Here is a 12,966-nt window from a genome sequence, read left to right as displayed (position 1 = left end):
AGGTTTTTCCTTGTTGTGAGTTGTGACTAGAGTCAGTCTGTGAGGTGACATGGAGAGAGAAATCCCGCATGGAAACCTTATCTAGGCCCATCTCTAATGCTTGGCCGGCCTAGAGCGGAACTCAAGCCCATGCTGGATGCGGGACCCAGTCGCTTGCGCACGAACTAATCCACCCTGGCCCACAGAAACGTCCGTCCCAGTCAAAACAACGGTCGCCGCCGCCTAAGGTTTTGCAATGCTCCCGTGAGAACACCACACCCGCATTCACTGACACGATGGACCCGCACCCCCCGTGCCCCACCCGTCATGCACTGGCACCGGGCGCCCCCGCGAGCCAGGCAGGGACCCGCACGTCTCGGAGTCGGAGACCGCGACCCGGCAAACGAAGCAGGCGACCAATGGCAACGAGCCGGGCGGCTCGGCGGCGCCCGTTCGGGCAAGCGCGCCTTCCCCTGCCGGCTGCCGCAGCCGCCTTCGCCGCGCGCGCGTTCCCACCCCCACCCCCCCCCCCAACCCACCGAACCAGCCAGCCACATACTCCCCGGTCGCCGGCCTCCACCCCGACTACAAATGGAGCTCCGCACAAGCGCGGCCCGCAGTTTTGCGTCCCCCGCGTCCGGCCACGGCACGGTTCCATTCCCGCGCATCCCCTCCCGTCTCGTGAGTAGCTTTGCTTAAGTTTTTGTGCTGTTGGCTGCGCGGGCCCGCGCCCAGATCATCTTCGTGGCCAGCTTGCTCTGACCGTCTGACGCAACGCCGTTAAACCTGCAGGTTTGGAGCCGATCGACACAGCGCACCTCCCTACGAGGCCCTGTTGCTAGGATGAGGAGCCGGTTTTCTACTCTGATGACGACTACGTACAAGTATGAGAAGACAACTTCAGTCTTGATATCCTTGGTTTTTTGTTCTGCGCTTGTGTACCTTTTTCTTTGGGATGATGCATTGGGCCTGATGATACTAACTAGCAAAAATTACTGATTAAGCATTTGAGTTTGGTAATGCTAAAGGAGATTGATTCATTGTGTATTAGAACGTGCTACATTACATAAGGAGTACCAAGGAACCGGTGATTGACAATCTGTTTTCTGTGAAGTAATGGTACACAATTGAGAGCATGGATCAAGATCATGTTCTACTTATCAAGGAAGGAAATGAAGAATGAACTTAGTGACTAGAAATTCTTATAGTACTCACAGTTATGAATAAACAGCTGCAGAACTTATTAGTTGCCCGTTGCTGTTTCAGCTTCATTATTGGAATCATTTGTTCATCTGAGCTGTGCATGTTTCAGCACAGGGACCCCGGATCTAGTTGACTTCAATTGGGATGCTCTTGGGTTTCAACTGGTCCCTACGGACTTCATGTATTTAATGAGGTGTTCTTCAGATGGGGTGTTCACAAAGGGTGAATTGGTGCCATATGGGCCAATTGAGCTGAACCCAGCAGCTGCAGTGTTGAATTATGGTCAGGTCAGTCCGTTTGTGTACTCCAAGATCTTCCTTCAAGAATCACTACTTGCTCTACATAAATAGCCTTGCTGTCTGCTTTTGCACCATTATGTTGAGAATGCTCCAACATGCTTATAAAACTTTGGCAGGGATTGCTTGAAGGTCTAAGAGCACATAGAAAAGAGGATGGATCAATCCTTCTTTTTCGCCCACATGAAAATGCATTGCGGATGAGAACTGGTGCAGATCGGTTATGCATGCCTGCACCAAGCGTAGAGCAATTCCTAGAAGCTGTCAAGCTAACTGTTCTGGCAAACAAGCGTTGGGTAAGGATGCGGGACATCTCTTGTTGAATGATTACATGTGATGCATCTCTCGTTTCTGATGGATCATGTGCTCTACTGCAGGTACCTCCTACTGGTAAAGGTTCTTTGTATATCAGACCGCAGCTAATTGGAAGTGGGGCTATCCTTGGTGTAGCACCTGCTCCACAGTATACATTTATTGTGTTTGTTTGCCCGGTTGGGCATTATTTCAAGGTCAGATATTTGCTTTGTTTCTTTTCTACTTACAAATTACAATTGATGTTGTGTTACATCTAAAGAACTGACCCGTTTACTATCAGGATGGTTTATCTCCAATCAGCTTGTTAACCGAGGAAGAATACCACCGTGCTGCACCTGGTGGAACTGGTGATATAAAGACTATTGGGAATTATGCTTCGGTAATGAGCAATTCTTCACGTCATTCTTATAGTTCCTCAGTTACTTCGTTTCAATACTTTAGAACAGGGTTAAGAATAGCACTGTTTTTTTAAAAATAAAACTGCAGAAAAAAAGTTGGTAATGAGCATTATCCTGTCAGATTGCTGTGTTCTGAATTTGGAGCACATTGGATTTATAAGACCCTTTCCATCCAGTTTTATTTCAGTTGTTGGCAATAAACTGGAACCTCGAACAAGATCCAGAATACGGTCCTAGATGACACAATATCGTAAACCATCATTACTCCCCAGCTTGCTACATATTATTTTGGCTTTTCACTATTTTTCCTTTTCATTGTTGGCCTCAACTTATATGCTAGTTCTACGCTCTTTGATGCAACCTCTCTCAATCTATAGCAATGTTATAATCTTTTCTGGTTACAAGATAAACCTATCACAAAATGAACATGTACCGTATATGCAGCTTTAGTCTTGAGGAACATTAGCACATTTATGCGTGGTTCTTGATAATTGGTGCCCACGTACAGGTTGTTAGTGCTCAGAGAAGAGCCAAGGAGAAAGGCCATTCTGACGTTCTATACTTGGACCCTATCCATAACAAGTTTGTGGAGGAAGTTTCTTCTTGTAATATATTCATGGTGAAGGTATGATAGGTTGACCACCTTTGCAACTGCATCTAGGAACTACCAGCATGAAGCAAATTTGATTAATCGCATCATAATTTTTTTTAAAGGGAATACATCATGAGTCTTACCAGTGAAGTTGCCACTTGATTTCTGCCTGGACATTTGCTAGTATATCTGTGCAATCTACCAGTCATGTCTTTGGCAATGATTTTGGAAGAATTTGCTGTATTTTGTGAGCAAACTGAAAAATATTGAATGCATAATATCCTCATCCAGTTAGCATCCTATTTATTTATCTTCCAGTACTAGTTAAACATCTGAGGTTAAGTTTAGAATTCATACAAAATGAACAAATGACCTTAGAGCTATCTCACCTTTTCCTGACAGGATAATGTTATTTCTACTCCACTGTTAACAGGAACGATTCTTCCCGGAATCACAAGAAAAAGTGTAATGGGAATTGCTCAAAACCTTGGATTTCAGGTAACTCAAACTGGCATATTCATCTTTCTGCAATTCTATTCATGTTGAATTTGTATAAATGACAGGAGATATGCAATACTCTTTTCCTTCTTTTATCATGTTTTCTATTCCAAACTTTTTCAGGTTGAAGAGCGTAATATTACAATAGGTGAGCTGCTCGGAGCTGATGAAGTTTTCTGTACTGGAACTGCTGTTGTACTGTCACCTGTCGGTAGCATCACTTACCGTGAAAGAAAGTAAGTACTTGAGCCAAGTAATTGTTTTGTTATTTGTGCTATTTGAGTGTCTGAGAAATGACTGACGCTCCACTAGAACTCTGAGTTGGTTAAATGCCTATAAGCAGCATTTCACAAGAGCAGTATGGATATGCGGTTTCAGTAGATCTCCTGACATTTGTGCTCCAGTAGACTCCCACAATGAATTTACCCTTGATCCATTTGTATTCTTAAATCTCAGTTCAGTAGCCAAACGCAATACTAAAAAAATAGAAAGAGTGCTCTTTGAATGTCGGCAAATAATTGATGTACTTGCAGTGAAACAATCAATACTCAATGATCCAATGCCCATTACAGAGTGGAGTATGGGAAGAGCCAGGAGGCCGGAGTGGTGTCTCAGCAACTCTATGCAGCATTCACAGCTATCCAGAAAGGCTTCGTGGAGGACAGTATGGGATGGACGTTGGAGCTAAATTAGCAGCTTTATCACCTGACTGGTCTCCACGACTCCTATTTCTGTTTTATCAACAAAACAGATTTCCGGTCAGGTTGCTTCTTGCATGCTTTCAGCGACAACAGTGCAGTACTGCAGTTCCCAGAACTTTTGCTTACCATGGTACCTGACGAGACGAGTAGAGCCACTTCTCATGCAGCGCACACACATCATCATTACGCTGGGGCCAGAGATATTGGCCACACCGTTTTGTAAATAAAGTGGATCTTACCTGTGTCCCAAACCATATTTCTTGTCATGAACATTTTGCACGCATGTGGCTCTCAGATGGTGTAAGTTCCGTTTGGTTCCGAAGCGCTAAAGTTAGTTTTATCATATTAAAAAAATCTTACCATTTAGAAGTATTAAATAAAATCTACCAAGTATTAAATAAAATCAGTTTATAAAATTTTTTCACGGATGATGCTAATTCGCGAGATGAATTTAGTGAACTTAACCATCCGCTAATTATAGATTAATATACCTTATTAAATTCGTTTCACGAATCAGGCTAGAGATTCTGCAATTAGTTTTGTAATTAAATTTTATTTAATACTTATAAATAATAAAATTCTCTTTGATATTACAAAGATTAATCCTACGAAACCAAACACCCTGTGAATCACTGCCACAGTCGGACTGCTGGTCAGGGCCATGGGGGCAGTGCATTCTTCAGGACCGTGCCCGGTTACATTTCGTCAGGTGACGACAGGGCCAGACATGAGGGCATGTTGCCAATAATGGCTACAGCAGGCAGAACAGAGCGCTGCACTTGATGCTGCACGTACACCTGGGGCCGTCAGATCTGTTCCAGCACAACAGCACCACAGCCCGTGACGCACTGTCAGTTCATCAGAAACCTCTTGCATTATTCCGCCATGAACATGCAGATGAGACGAGGTTTAAGCTGCTCCATCTTACTCCAGGACTTCTGAGAGTCCGGATAACACCATCTGTCATCAGATCGTTCGCGAGGACGCATCAAGCCACGAGCCAAAGCTTGCTCACCTGCTACTATTTCTGATTTCCTGACTTCTGAAAAGGAGTTCGGCAGTTGCATGGAGATTGGACTACTGCGACATCAACATCTTAACAACCAGTTCTTGTTCTTCCAAACACTGAAGGAGACAGTTCTTTCTCTCTCCGGTAGTGGCTGGCCGGTGAAGTGTTCACCTCAGACACTGGCGATCCATGTCCTGTGGCTGCTAGCCGGTGAGGGTTTCAGTGTAACCTTCTCCCAGAGATACATCTGATGGATTCCTCCGTATTTTATCTTCGAGAGCACGTTGGAGCGCGCAGGAATCTTCTGACAACCAAACAAGAACACCAGTGGTTCAGAGACGTGACCAGTAATAATACACGGTTACTAGCACTAAACCAAACCACGGGAGATCATCTCGGTGACGATGAACCGATGGAATTTTTCTGCGTGGTTGGTGGCACGCGCGAAAGGGCGACGTGCATCTCCCACCTAGATCGACGCGGCCGTCGGCGTCGCCCATCATATCGATCTATCGGCATGACGGCACGGCCATCCAATCCATAGGCCGGCCGAATTTGCAGCTGTGTGTGTGGCGACTGCAGGCAGCGGCGAGAGGGAACAGGCGACGTGACGTGGTACGTGGACGGCGTGCCCAGCCATGCTTATTACATCGTCCAGAAGCTCACGGTTCATGGCCTATCCCTATCATGGCCGGTAGAATATCCTAGCTTTTATCAGGCTACTTTTGTTACTACAAAAAAAAATTTTGCTTGCTTACCATCTTCTGTTAGATTTTTTTTTTTCAGGCCTGAACCTGATGAGACGATGTGGTCCGTACGCCCCCCTGAACTTGCAGCAGCTGAAAGCCTGAAACTAGCCCTTCACGAAAGCCTGCGGTTACAACCAAACAAATTAAATCATCACCCAATTGGCCAATTCTATAAAAATTCGTGTGAAAAGTATTGCGCCACTCGCACATCGCTGACTAAATCTGTTGCGGAATCATGAAAGCGAACGAAGCAGTTGAGAAAGGGGAGGTTGAACCGTCACAGAATACCCATAATACAAGGCTGAAGGCTACTAGCTCTTGAGAAGAAGCACCAGCCGACACACACGAGAACGACCACTTCTCCCACGCTTCCACAAGTGTACGTGCAATACTTGCGCACGTCCCTACCTTGATGGCCAGTGGCTGGAGCAAATCGCGTCCCTTGATTGCTGATCGGACGGCTCTAAGAGCGACCACGTGTACTGCTTGTGGCTCCAGCTTCTACTTTTACTACTGTACAACTGTACGTATAGGCGATCTATCTTTGGTACGCGGGTTTGTACGTATCAGGAAAGTAGCGTCTACTTAGTTGGTCCGTATGCGTACGCTGCTGCAGGCACCGTATCCACTTCCTTCCAAAACAGCTGAAGTGTAAAACATCTCAAAGCGCCGTTGTAACTTGTAACTGGAAATCTTCAAGAATTCCTTGATAATTCTTTGGAACTGTGCAGATATTATTTTTTGACGAAAGCATAAAGAGTATGCCAATTTTTTAGTCGTCTGTTAAGCATCTTAATCCAGCAGCTTTCTGGCGAATCTTTTTTATTAGTTGGTTTGTCTCTGTCGCATCCTGAAATTCTAGTTAAAGAATTGGGTGACGACTGTTGCTGTTGAGAGGCTTTGAGTGTATGCACAGCGGGATACTACAATTCGCACCTTACTCTTCAGCTTCATTAGAAATCGTAGCATAAAGTGTATTACTTATGAACGTAACATTTTGACCTAAGAAAAATACTTATTTTATTTATCAATGTCTCGCAATCCATTTCACTTCAGACAAACCTATTATCAAATTCCTTTCAGAGTTTGGCCAATTAAAAAAAAGTCAGAAAGATTGAGGGAAACGTTTGTCCTAATTAATTCAATATGGATTTCTATATGCAAACAAGAGAAGTGTATATTGTCTAATGATTGTTCATTCTTGTTAGGTACACCCATATTTAATTCTAGAAGGACATTGCGCTAGTAACTGATCAAAGGAGTATCTTTCAACAGAAGAAATACTACTATATAAAATTAAAACAATCCTATCTTCCTCTAAAAATCAGGACACATTAATGAAATATCATAACTTAAAAAATCTATGAACGCATTTGATACTTGATCGCATACCCAAATTTTAGTCGTGTGTTAGGGGACGCACTCTTGCGAACACGCGACAGTCCAGATGCAAACTTACATTCTTGGAAAGAGAATACTATTTTGTGCCCATTTTGTTTTATAGGGGGGCATTTAATAAAAAAATATATGACCAAAAGGACAAGTATCCCCTGTAATCTGTATTTCCAATTCAGACCACCCAGCTGGCACAAACATTTATTAGTTGTAAAACTCGAGGTTGTATATGTCGATTTGCCGAGCGAATAACATAGAGGGCGTTGTCCGTTCTTGTTCTCATCTCCCCTTTCCCTTGGCAGCCACTACGTGCTGAGCTTGATCTTGATCGCACACCTGTTGACGTAGAAAAAGAGGAGGCGGCCAAAATAGAGACAAACGACAAATCCAAATCCCCTGCCCTGCCCGCAATAATCTACAAAGCCAAAAGTACAGAGCACCCTCCAAATCCTACCTTCTCCGTCCGCCATTAGAATGCGGGAATGAGAGAGGCACGGTAACGGCAGCGGCAGAGGTTGGCGCGGCCACAGTGGCGAGGCCTCCGCCCTCCGGCGTCCCAAGAAGCCTCTCTCCGGCGGCGAGAAGCGGTGCATGTTTGGTTGCCGGAGCCGGGCATTATTCTGCTTCCGCATCTAGAGAAGGAAGGAAGGATCAGAAAAGGAAACTAGGATTCGTCTGGCCCGTTCATACGGTTCTGTAAAAGAGGCAGTTTGTTTTTGGCTGTGACTATCCATTGATTTGCTATTGATTCTCAGTTTTGGAGGGCGGAAAATTCGATCTTGGCGCTGGTCTCTGTGTGTTTCAAGGGGTTCCTGTGAAGAACCAGAGAATCAGAAGGGAAAAACGAGTGGCTTTCTCGTCGGTTTTCTTTGGCTTTTGGGTTCAGACTTCTGAGATTGTTCTGAGTCACGGCCTCACGGGTCTGTCTTGTTTGTGAAATTCTGCAATTGCTGGAGAATGGAGACGGAGAGATTGGTGTGCTCTGCATGTTTGTTTTGGTGAAGAAGAAGTAGCTGGAATAAAAGGGAAAAAAAGGATCCGCTTCCTTTCTTCTGCGTGTTCTGATCCTTCTGAGAAATCCCTTCCTGTCGCTTCAGAGTTTCTCTGTTCCGGACTCAGTTCGGCATCTCGTGGAAACCGAGGAAGCACGGCAGTTTCAAGGACCTGGCTATCAAAGCATCCTAAACTGTCCCGGGCTGGAATTGGGTTTTGGGCGTTGTGTTTGAAGCGTAGCAGAACTGCGTCGGCTGTAATTGCTTGGTGAGTCCACTGATCAAAGGTAGCCAATTTGGTTGTTTTATTCAACTGAATGGTTGGTATTTACTTTATCAATGTAGGGCTGTAGGCAAATAATCCGTTTCATGCTTAATTATGTATTAAAATTTGTTCATTTATTAGCAGTTCTTGTTTATATTGGAGTTAAGTGCACGACCCTTAATCTGGGATTTGGGGGGGGGGGGGGGGGGGCGCTAGTTTTCATCAATTTTGTCATTTGGATACTCCAAAGTGTCCATTTATCTAATACCGGTTAGTTTTAAATTTCTTTTTTTGTCAGCCAAATAGTGTTTGAAGTTCTTATAGCATCTTTGTATCACTAGAACACAAATGAATGATCCTTGAAATCTTGTGGCTCTGTAATCCGGGTAGAAAGGCATGTAACATCGAGCACGTCAAAATCGACATAATGCATAGGTGGGGTCCAATGTGGTTTTTTGTTTCTTCTGTAAATTTATTTTCTTTAAAGACAACTGGACTGGAGCTTGAAACCCTTCCTTGGAACTTGGAAGAGAGCAAATAGAGGTAGCCGGGACTTGGAAATATAGAAAAATTGAAGCTTTCTTGCATTTGTACTTCTAATTTTGTATCATTCATACAACTTTATTCTGACTTCTGAGCCACTGCATGTATTTCTTGCGTTCAGGTTCTAAGCTTATCTAAAGCGAGTCCTTAGAAGGAAAGTTATCTGACCATGTTCTCAGCTATCATGGCTAAAAAGAGTTACAAACAGCATTCCAAGTCTGAGAAAATCCAGGTGGGCTGTATGTCTGGGCTGATTCGCATGCTCGATTTCCGTCGCAGTCCAAAACTTCTTTCAGATGGGAGAGGTGAGGGCATTCAGCAACATTCAGTATTGGCATAAATGAGATGAAGGCCATAGCTGCAATATAGCAGTATGAGCTAATTTTAATTGAAATAATATGAGATCCATGATTCTTCTAATAGTAACTTATGTGCTTCATGCAGTCAAAAGAGAGCCAAAAGGTTTTGAAGATGTCCATGAAAACATATCTGCTAAGGTAAGTTTTCAAGATGTAAAGCTACTTTATCCTGTTTTTCTTTTAGTAACTACGAGATTCTTGTGCCGTCCCTAACTTACAACTGATAAATGGAAATAAATAAATTGTAAGTTCATTACAAATCTAACCTGCTAGGGTTTTTTGACATGTTTAGTTTGCATCACGATGCTGCTTGTACTACACACTCAGGATGGTATAATATGTGCTTCTGTCGGCACAATTTTATCTTTTAATATTTTTAGATAGTGTTGACTAATATTAATTGTTCTGTATTTTCCAAAAACAAAAATACCCCTAGTGAGCAACATAGTAGTACTACAAGCCACCAGATATGAAAGTTCAGAGTTTTCTTTTCTTTTGAAGACACATCTCCATGAAAAAATATTAAGCAGAATCTAAAAGTTTTTAATGCCAATGGAAACTAACAAAGTAATGATGTCATAATTATCTGAGTATCGAGTAGAGCATAACAGAAGTTTCCCACACTTTTGTTAGATACAATCATATAAACTCGATTTCATTGCTTTTCCTCAGGATAACAAAGATCATAGGGTTGGATTGATCTTTGCTGGTAGGGCAAGTATTAAAACTTTGATGGAAGAAGAGATGGCCAGCAGCACAGAGCCCTTGAAGCAAGCACAAAGAAATGTAACTGGGATATGCTGTGAGGATATTGATCTAAACTTGGCTGCCAGTCTCATGGAAATCTACAGAAGTCGTACTGAAGGCCAAGAAATCAGTAATTCAGTTGAATCAGGTCGTAGTTCCATTTCAACTGACAAAGAAGACAATACTGGTCCTCCTGCTCAGCTCTATCAGATCCCTTCTAGTATTCAGAGAGCTCTGGAAAATGTTGCTGAAGCAGTTATAAGACATCAATCTGCAAACAAAAAATACATAAGCAGCAGTGGTGAAGCTAGGTCCAAAGAATTTGTTGATGCACTACAGCTACTGAGCTCAAACAAGGAGTTGTTTCTTATGCTTATGCAAGATCCAAGCTCTAGGTTGTTAGAATGTCTCCAAAACCTTTACATGTCACTAGGAAGTACAAAGTTAGAATGTGAAGAATGTGACGAAGAAACTGAGTTTCAAGGTATGACAAATAATCTAGAGCAGTCTGTGACTTCTCCAAGTAAGGTGCAAAGAAGGCATAATTCTTTCTTGAAGGAGGATAAGTTGGTAATGAGGAAACAACCAAATTTAAATGATAGCTCTCGTGGCCTTAGCAGAATAGTAATCTTGAAGCCAAGTCCTGCTAGAAGTCACAGCAGTCTTATCTCAAGTAGTGCAACTTCGTCACCACTATCAAATCATAATAATTTGCAAGTTCAGGAAGCCAGTGATAAACCTGATCGCCAATTCTCCCTTAGAGAGCTCAAAAGGAGGCTAAGGATTGCTGTTAGTGAAAATCGGAAGGATCACCAGTTAAACTCCATGAGTATTACTTTTCATAAAGCTGAAGCTGATTCTAGCAAACAGCTTCCAGTCACAAGTATGTCGGAGAGTTTGGCAAGTACAGATTCTTCTGACAGCAAGGTAGCTGAGGAACCATCAATTGTTGAGAAGGAAACAGTCCCAGTAGATAGTGGAAGTGGAACGAGAAATGATGTTGCTCATGGTGTCGGCTCTTTCTCCTATGAAAAAGCTAAGATGTATATAGTTGAGAGACTAAATGATCAAGGAGAAGACAAGTCTCAGATTGTACAAAAATCTGAATCATTTGAGAGATTAATTTCATTACCAGAGAATGCTGCATTTTCTTCAAGTAGTTTCCCTCAAGAGGAGAATATTGGCATATCACATGAAGCTACAAATCCGTTGAACTTGCATACAATTGAGCAAGAGGATGGCTCAGCAAGTCCCAAACCATCAAGGCTGTACCAGGAGACAGAATCAGATGACACTAGCAACTTAGGTACGGAAAGTTTGGTTGAGCTCAAGACAGACCATGGAAACCATCCACAATATGACAACGCTATCTCACAGGAGTTGATCAGCGAAGGTAATTTGTTCATGATATTTGTACTGTAGAATAAGCTTCTATTTGCCCTTCAGTTTTTTCTGGCTTAATGTTCTGCTCAATATATTCATAATTTTTATGCAGAGGTTAAGATCATGCAGGATGCAGTGGAGAATCCACAACTCTGTGCTAAGACTGAAACTTTGCAGGAAAGTGTTGAAGGAAAAAATCCAGACGAAGTAAGACATACTTTGTTGCAAATTCAACAAAGTTTATAACTTCTGTGTTAATCACTGATTTTTTTTCCTTTTCCTTTCCTCCGCTGAAGTGTTCATCAGAGGAACCACTATCCATGAATGTGTTATCACAAGTGGCCCTTAATGGACAAGAGAACCATAGTCCATCAGAAGTTGTTGAATTAGTCAAGCCATCTGTATTGACATTTCCTTACTCCCCGGACAATACTGATGACAAAGAGGAGAAACTGAGTCCCCAATCCGTTCTTGATCCTGCCATAGGAGAAGTTACCAGTCCTGGACATCAAACTCAAAATCGAGGTATTGGACTCAAAACAATAATTTCTCATTTGGTACCTTTTATAACCTGATCGGTAATAGAACAAAACTTTATGTTCTTGCAGATGAGTTGTCCAAGCCTATTTCTAGAGTTCTGTTCAAAGAGTTTGACACTTCTTCAGCATCCCCAACCTTGTGGAGTGAACCAGAAGTAGCTATTTTGGATGATAAAGACGCAAGGGTTTCCTTCATTAAGGCCGTGCTAGAAGCTTCAGAACTGCTGTCCGAGGAAAACTCGCAGATATGGTATACAGAAGAGACACTGCTTGACGTATCTGTACTGGCTGAAGTAGGAAACTCGTACTGCCTGACAGATGATGCAGTGCTTCTGTTCGATTGTGTGGAAGAGGTTCTTCTCAAGATAAGGTACAAGTTTTTTGGTAACGCCCCTTGGGTTGCTTTTCTGAAACACAATGTGAGACCGGCTCCAGTAGGAAGACATCTTATTCAAGAGGTGGCTAAGGGCATCGATTCTCTTGTCGGTAATGAGTTTCCAAACACTTTAGAACAGGTGATGATGAAAGACTTGGACAGTGGGTCGTGGCTGGATCTTCGACACGATTCTGAAAGCGTTGTAGTTGAGTTGTGGGATGATTTGCTTGATGACTTACTGGAGGAGATGATTTTTGATTTGTGGCTTTAAGACTGTAGTGCTTTGTACATGGAGGCATGTTGGATCAGTACTGACAGAAATAATAGATACAGAAACCTTTTTGAAAGGATAGAGGGAAGTGAGTTCAGCAGGTTGCCGACAATTGTAGAGTTAGGCAGTTCATCAATATAGCTGATTTTCAATTTCTGTATGAATTTGTGCTTATTGTAACATGTAAGTCATAATCCTGATTGCATGTGGCTCCTGACACTAGAATTATTCAACTTCTATGTACCCATTTTATTCTCTGTAGAGGTGTGCAACATCAAAATAAGAGCAGCTGTATATAACTTGCATCTTTCAAAATGGTAATTCCTTTGTTTTCATTTTCAGAGTGATACTGTTTT

At 42.7% G+C, this 12,966-nt stretch overlaps 2 protein-coding genes across 4 annotated transcripts; both read left to right on the top strand.

Annotated features, from left to right (window-relative positions):
- The first annotated feature begins 508 nt into the window (after positions 1–508).
- On the top strand, positions 509–4,295 carry LOC112901472 (branched-chain-amino-acid aminotransferase 5, chloroplastic-like). The gene is made up of 10 exons (XM_025970397.1): positions 509–660; positions 772–863; positions 1,292–1,469; positions 1,598–1,774; positions 1,856–1,987; positions 2,074–2,172; positions 2,700–2,816; positions 3,186–3,281; positions 3,405–3,517; positions 3,854–4,295. The coding sequence occupies exons 1-10, from the start codon at positions 571–573 to the stop codon at positions 3,972–3,974; spliced, it is 1,215 nt and encodes a 404-aa protein (XP_025826182.1). The 5' UTR covers positions 509–570; the 3' UTR covers positions 3,975–4,295.
- A 3,110-nt stretch (positions 4,296–7,405) lies between these two features.
- On the top strand, positions 7,406–12,943 carry LOC112899278. Of its 3 annotated transcripts, none has more exons than XM_025967683.1 (7): positions 7,406–8,395; positions 9,057–9,240; positions 9,380–9,432; positions 9,967–11,434; positions 11,537–11,631; positions 11,721–11,949; positions 12,033–12,943. In XM_025967683.1, the coding sequence occupies exons 2-7, from the start codon at positions 9,105–9,107 to the stop codon at positions 12,608–12,610; spliced, it is 2,559 nt and encodes an 852-aa protein (XP_025823468.1). In that variant the 5' UTR covers positions 7,406–8,395; positions 9,057–9,104; the 3' UTR covers positions 12,611–12,943. The 3 variants fall into 3 exon arrangements, with proteins under 3 accessions (XP_025823468.1, XP_025823469.1, XP_025823470.1); XM_025967684.1 differs by having other exon boundaries at positions 7,406–8,414; XM_025967685.1 differs by lacking the exon at positions 7,406–8,395 and having other exon boundaries at positions 9,056–9,240; positions 11,537–11,601.
- Positions 12,944–12,966: the final 23 nt, after the last annotated feature.

The sequence above is a fragment of the Panicum hallii genome, chromosome 7 (assembly GCF_002211085.1).
Source record: "Panicum hallii strain FIL2 chromosome 7, PHallii_v3.1, whole genome shotgun sequence".
NCBI lineage: Eukaryota > Viridiplantae > Streptophyta > Magnoliopsida > Poales > Poaceae > Panicum > Panicum hallii.
This window is presented reverse-complemented; position numbering and strand designations above follow the sequence as displayed.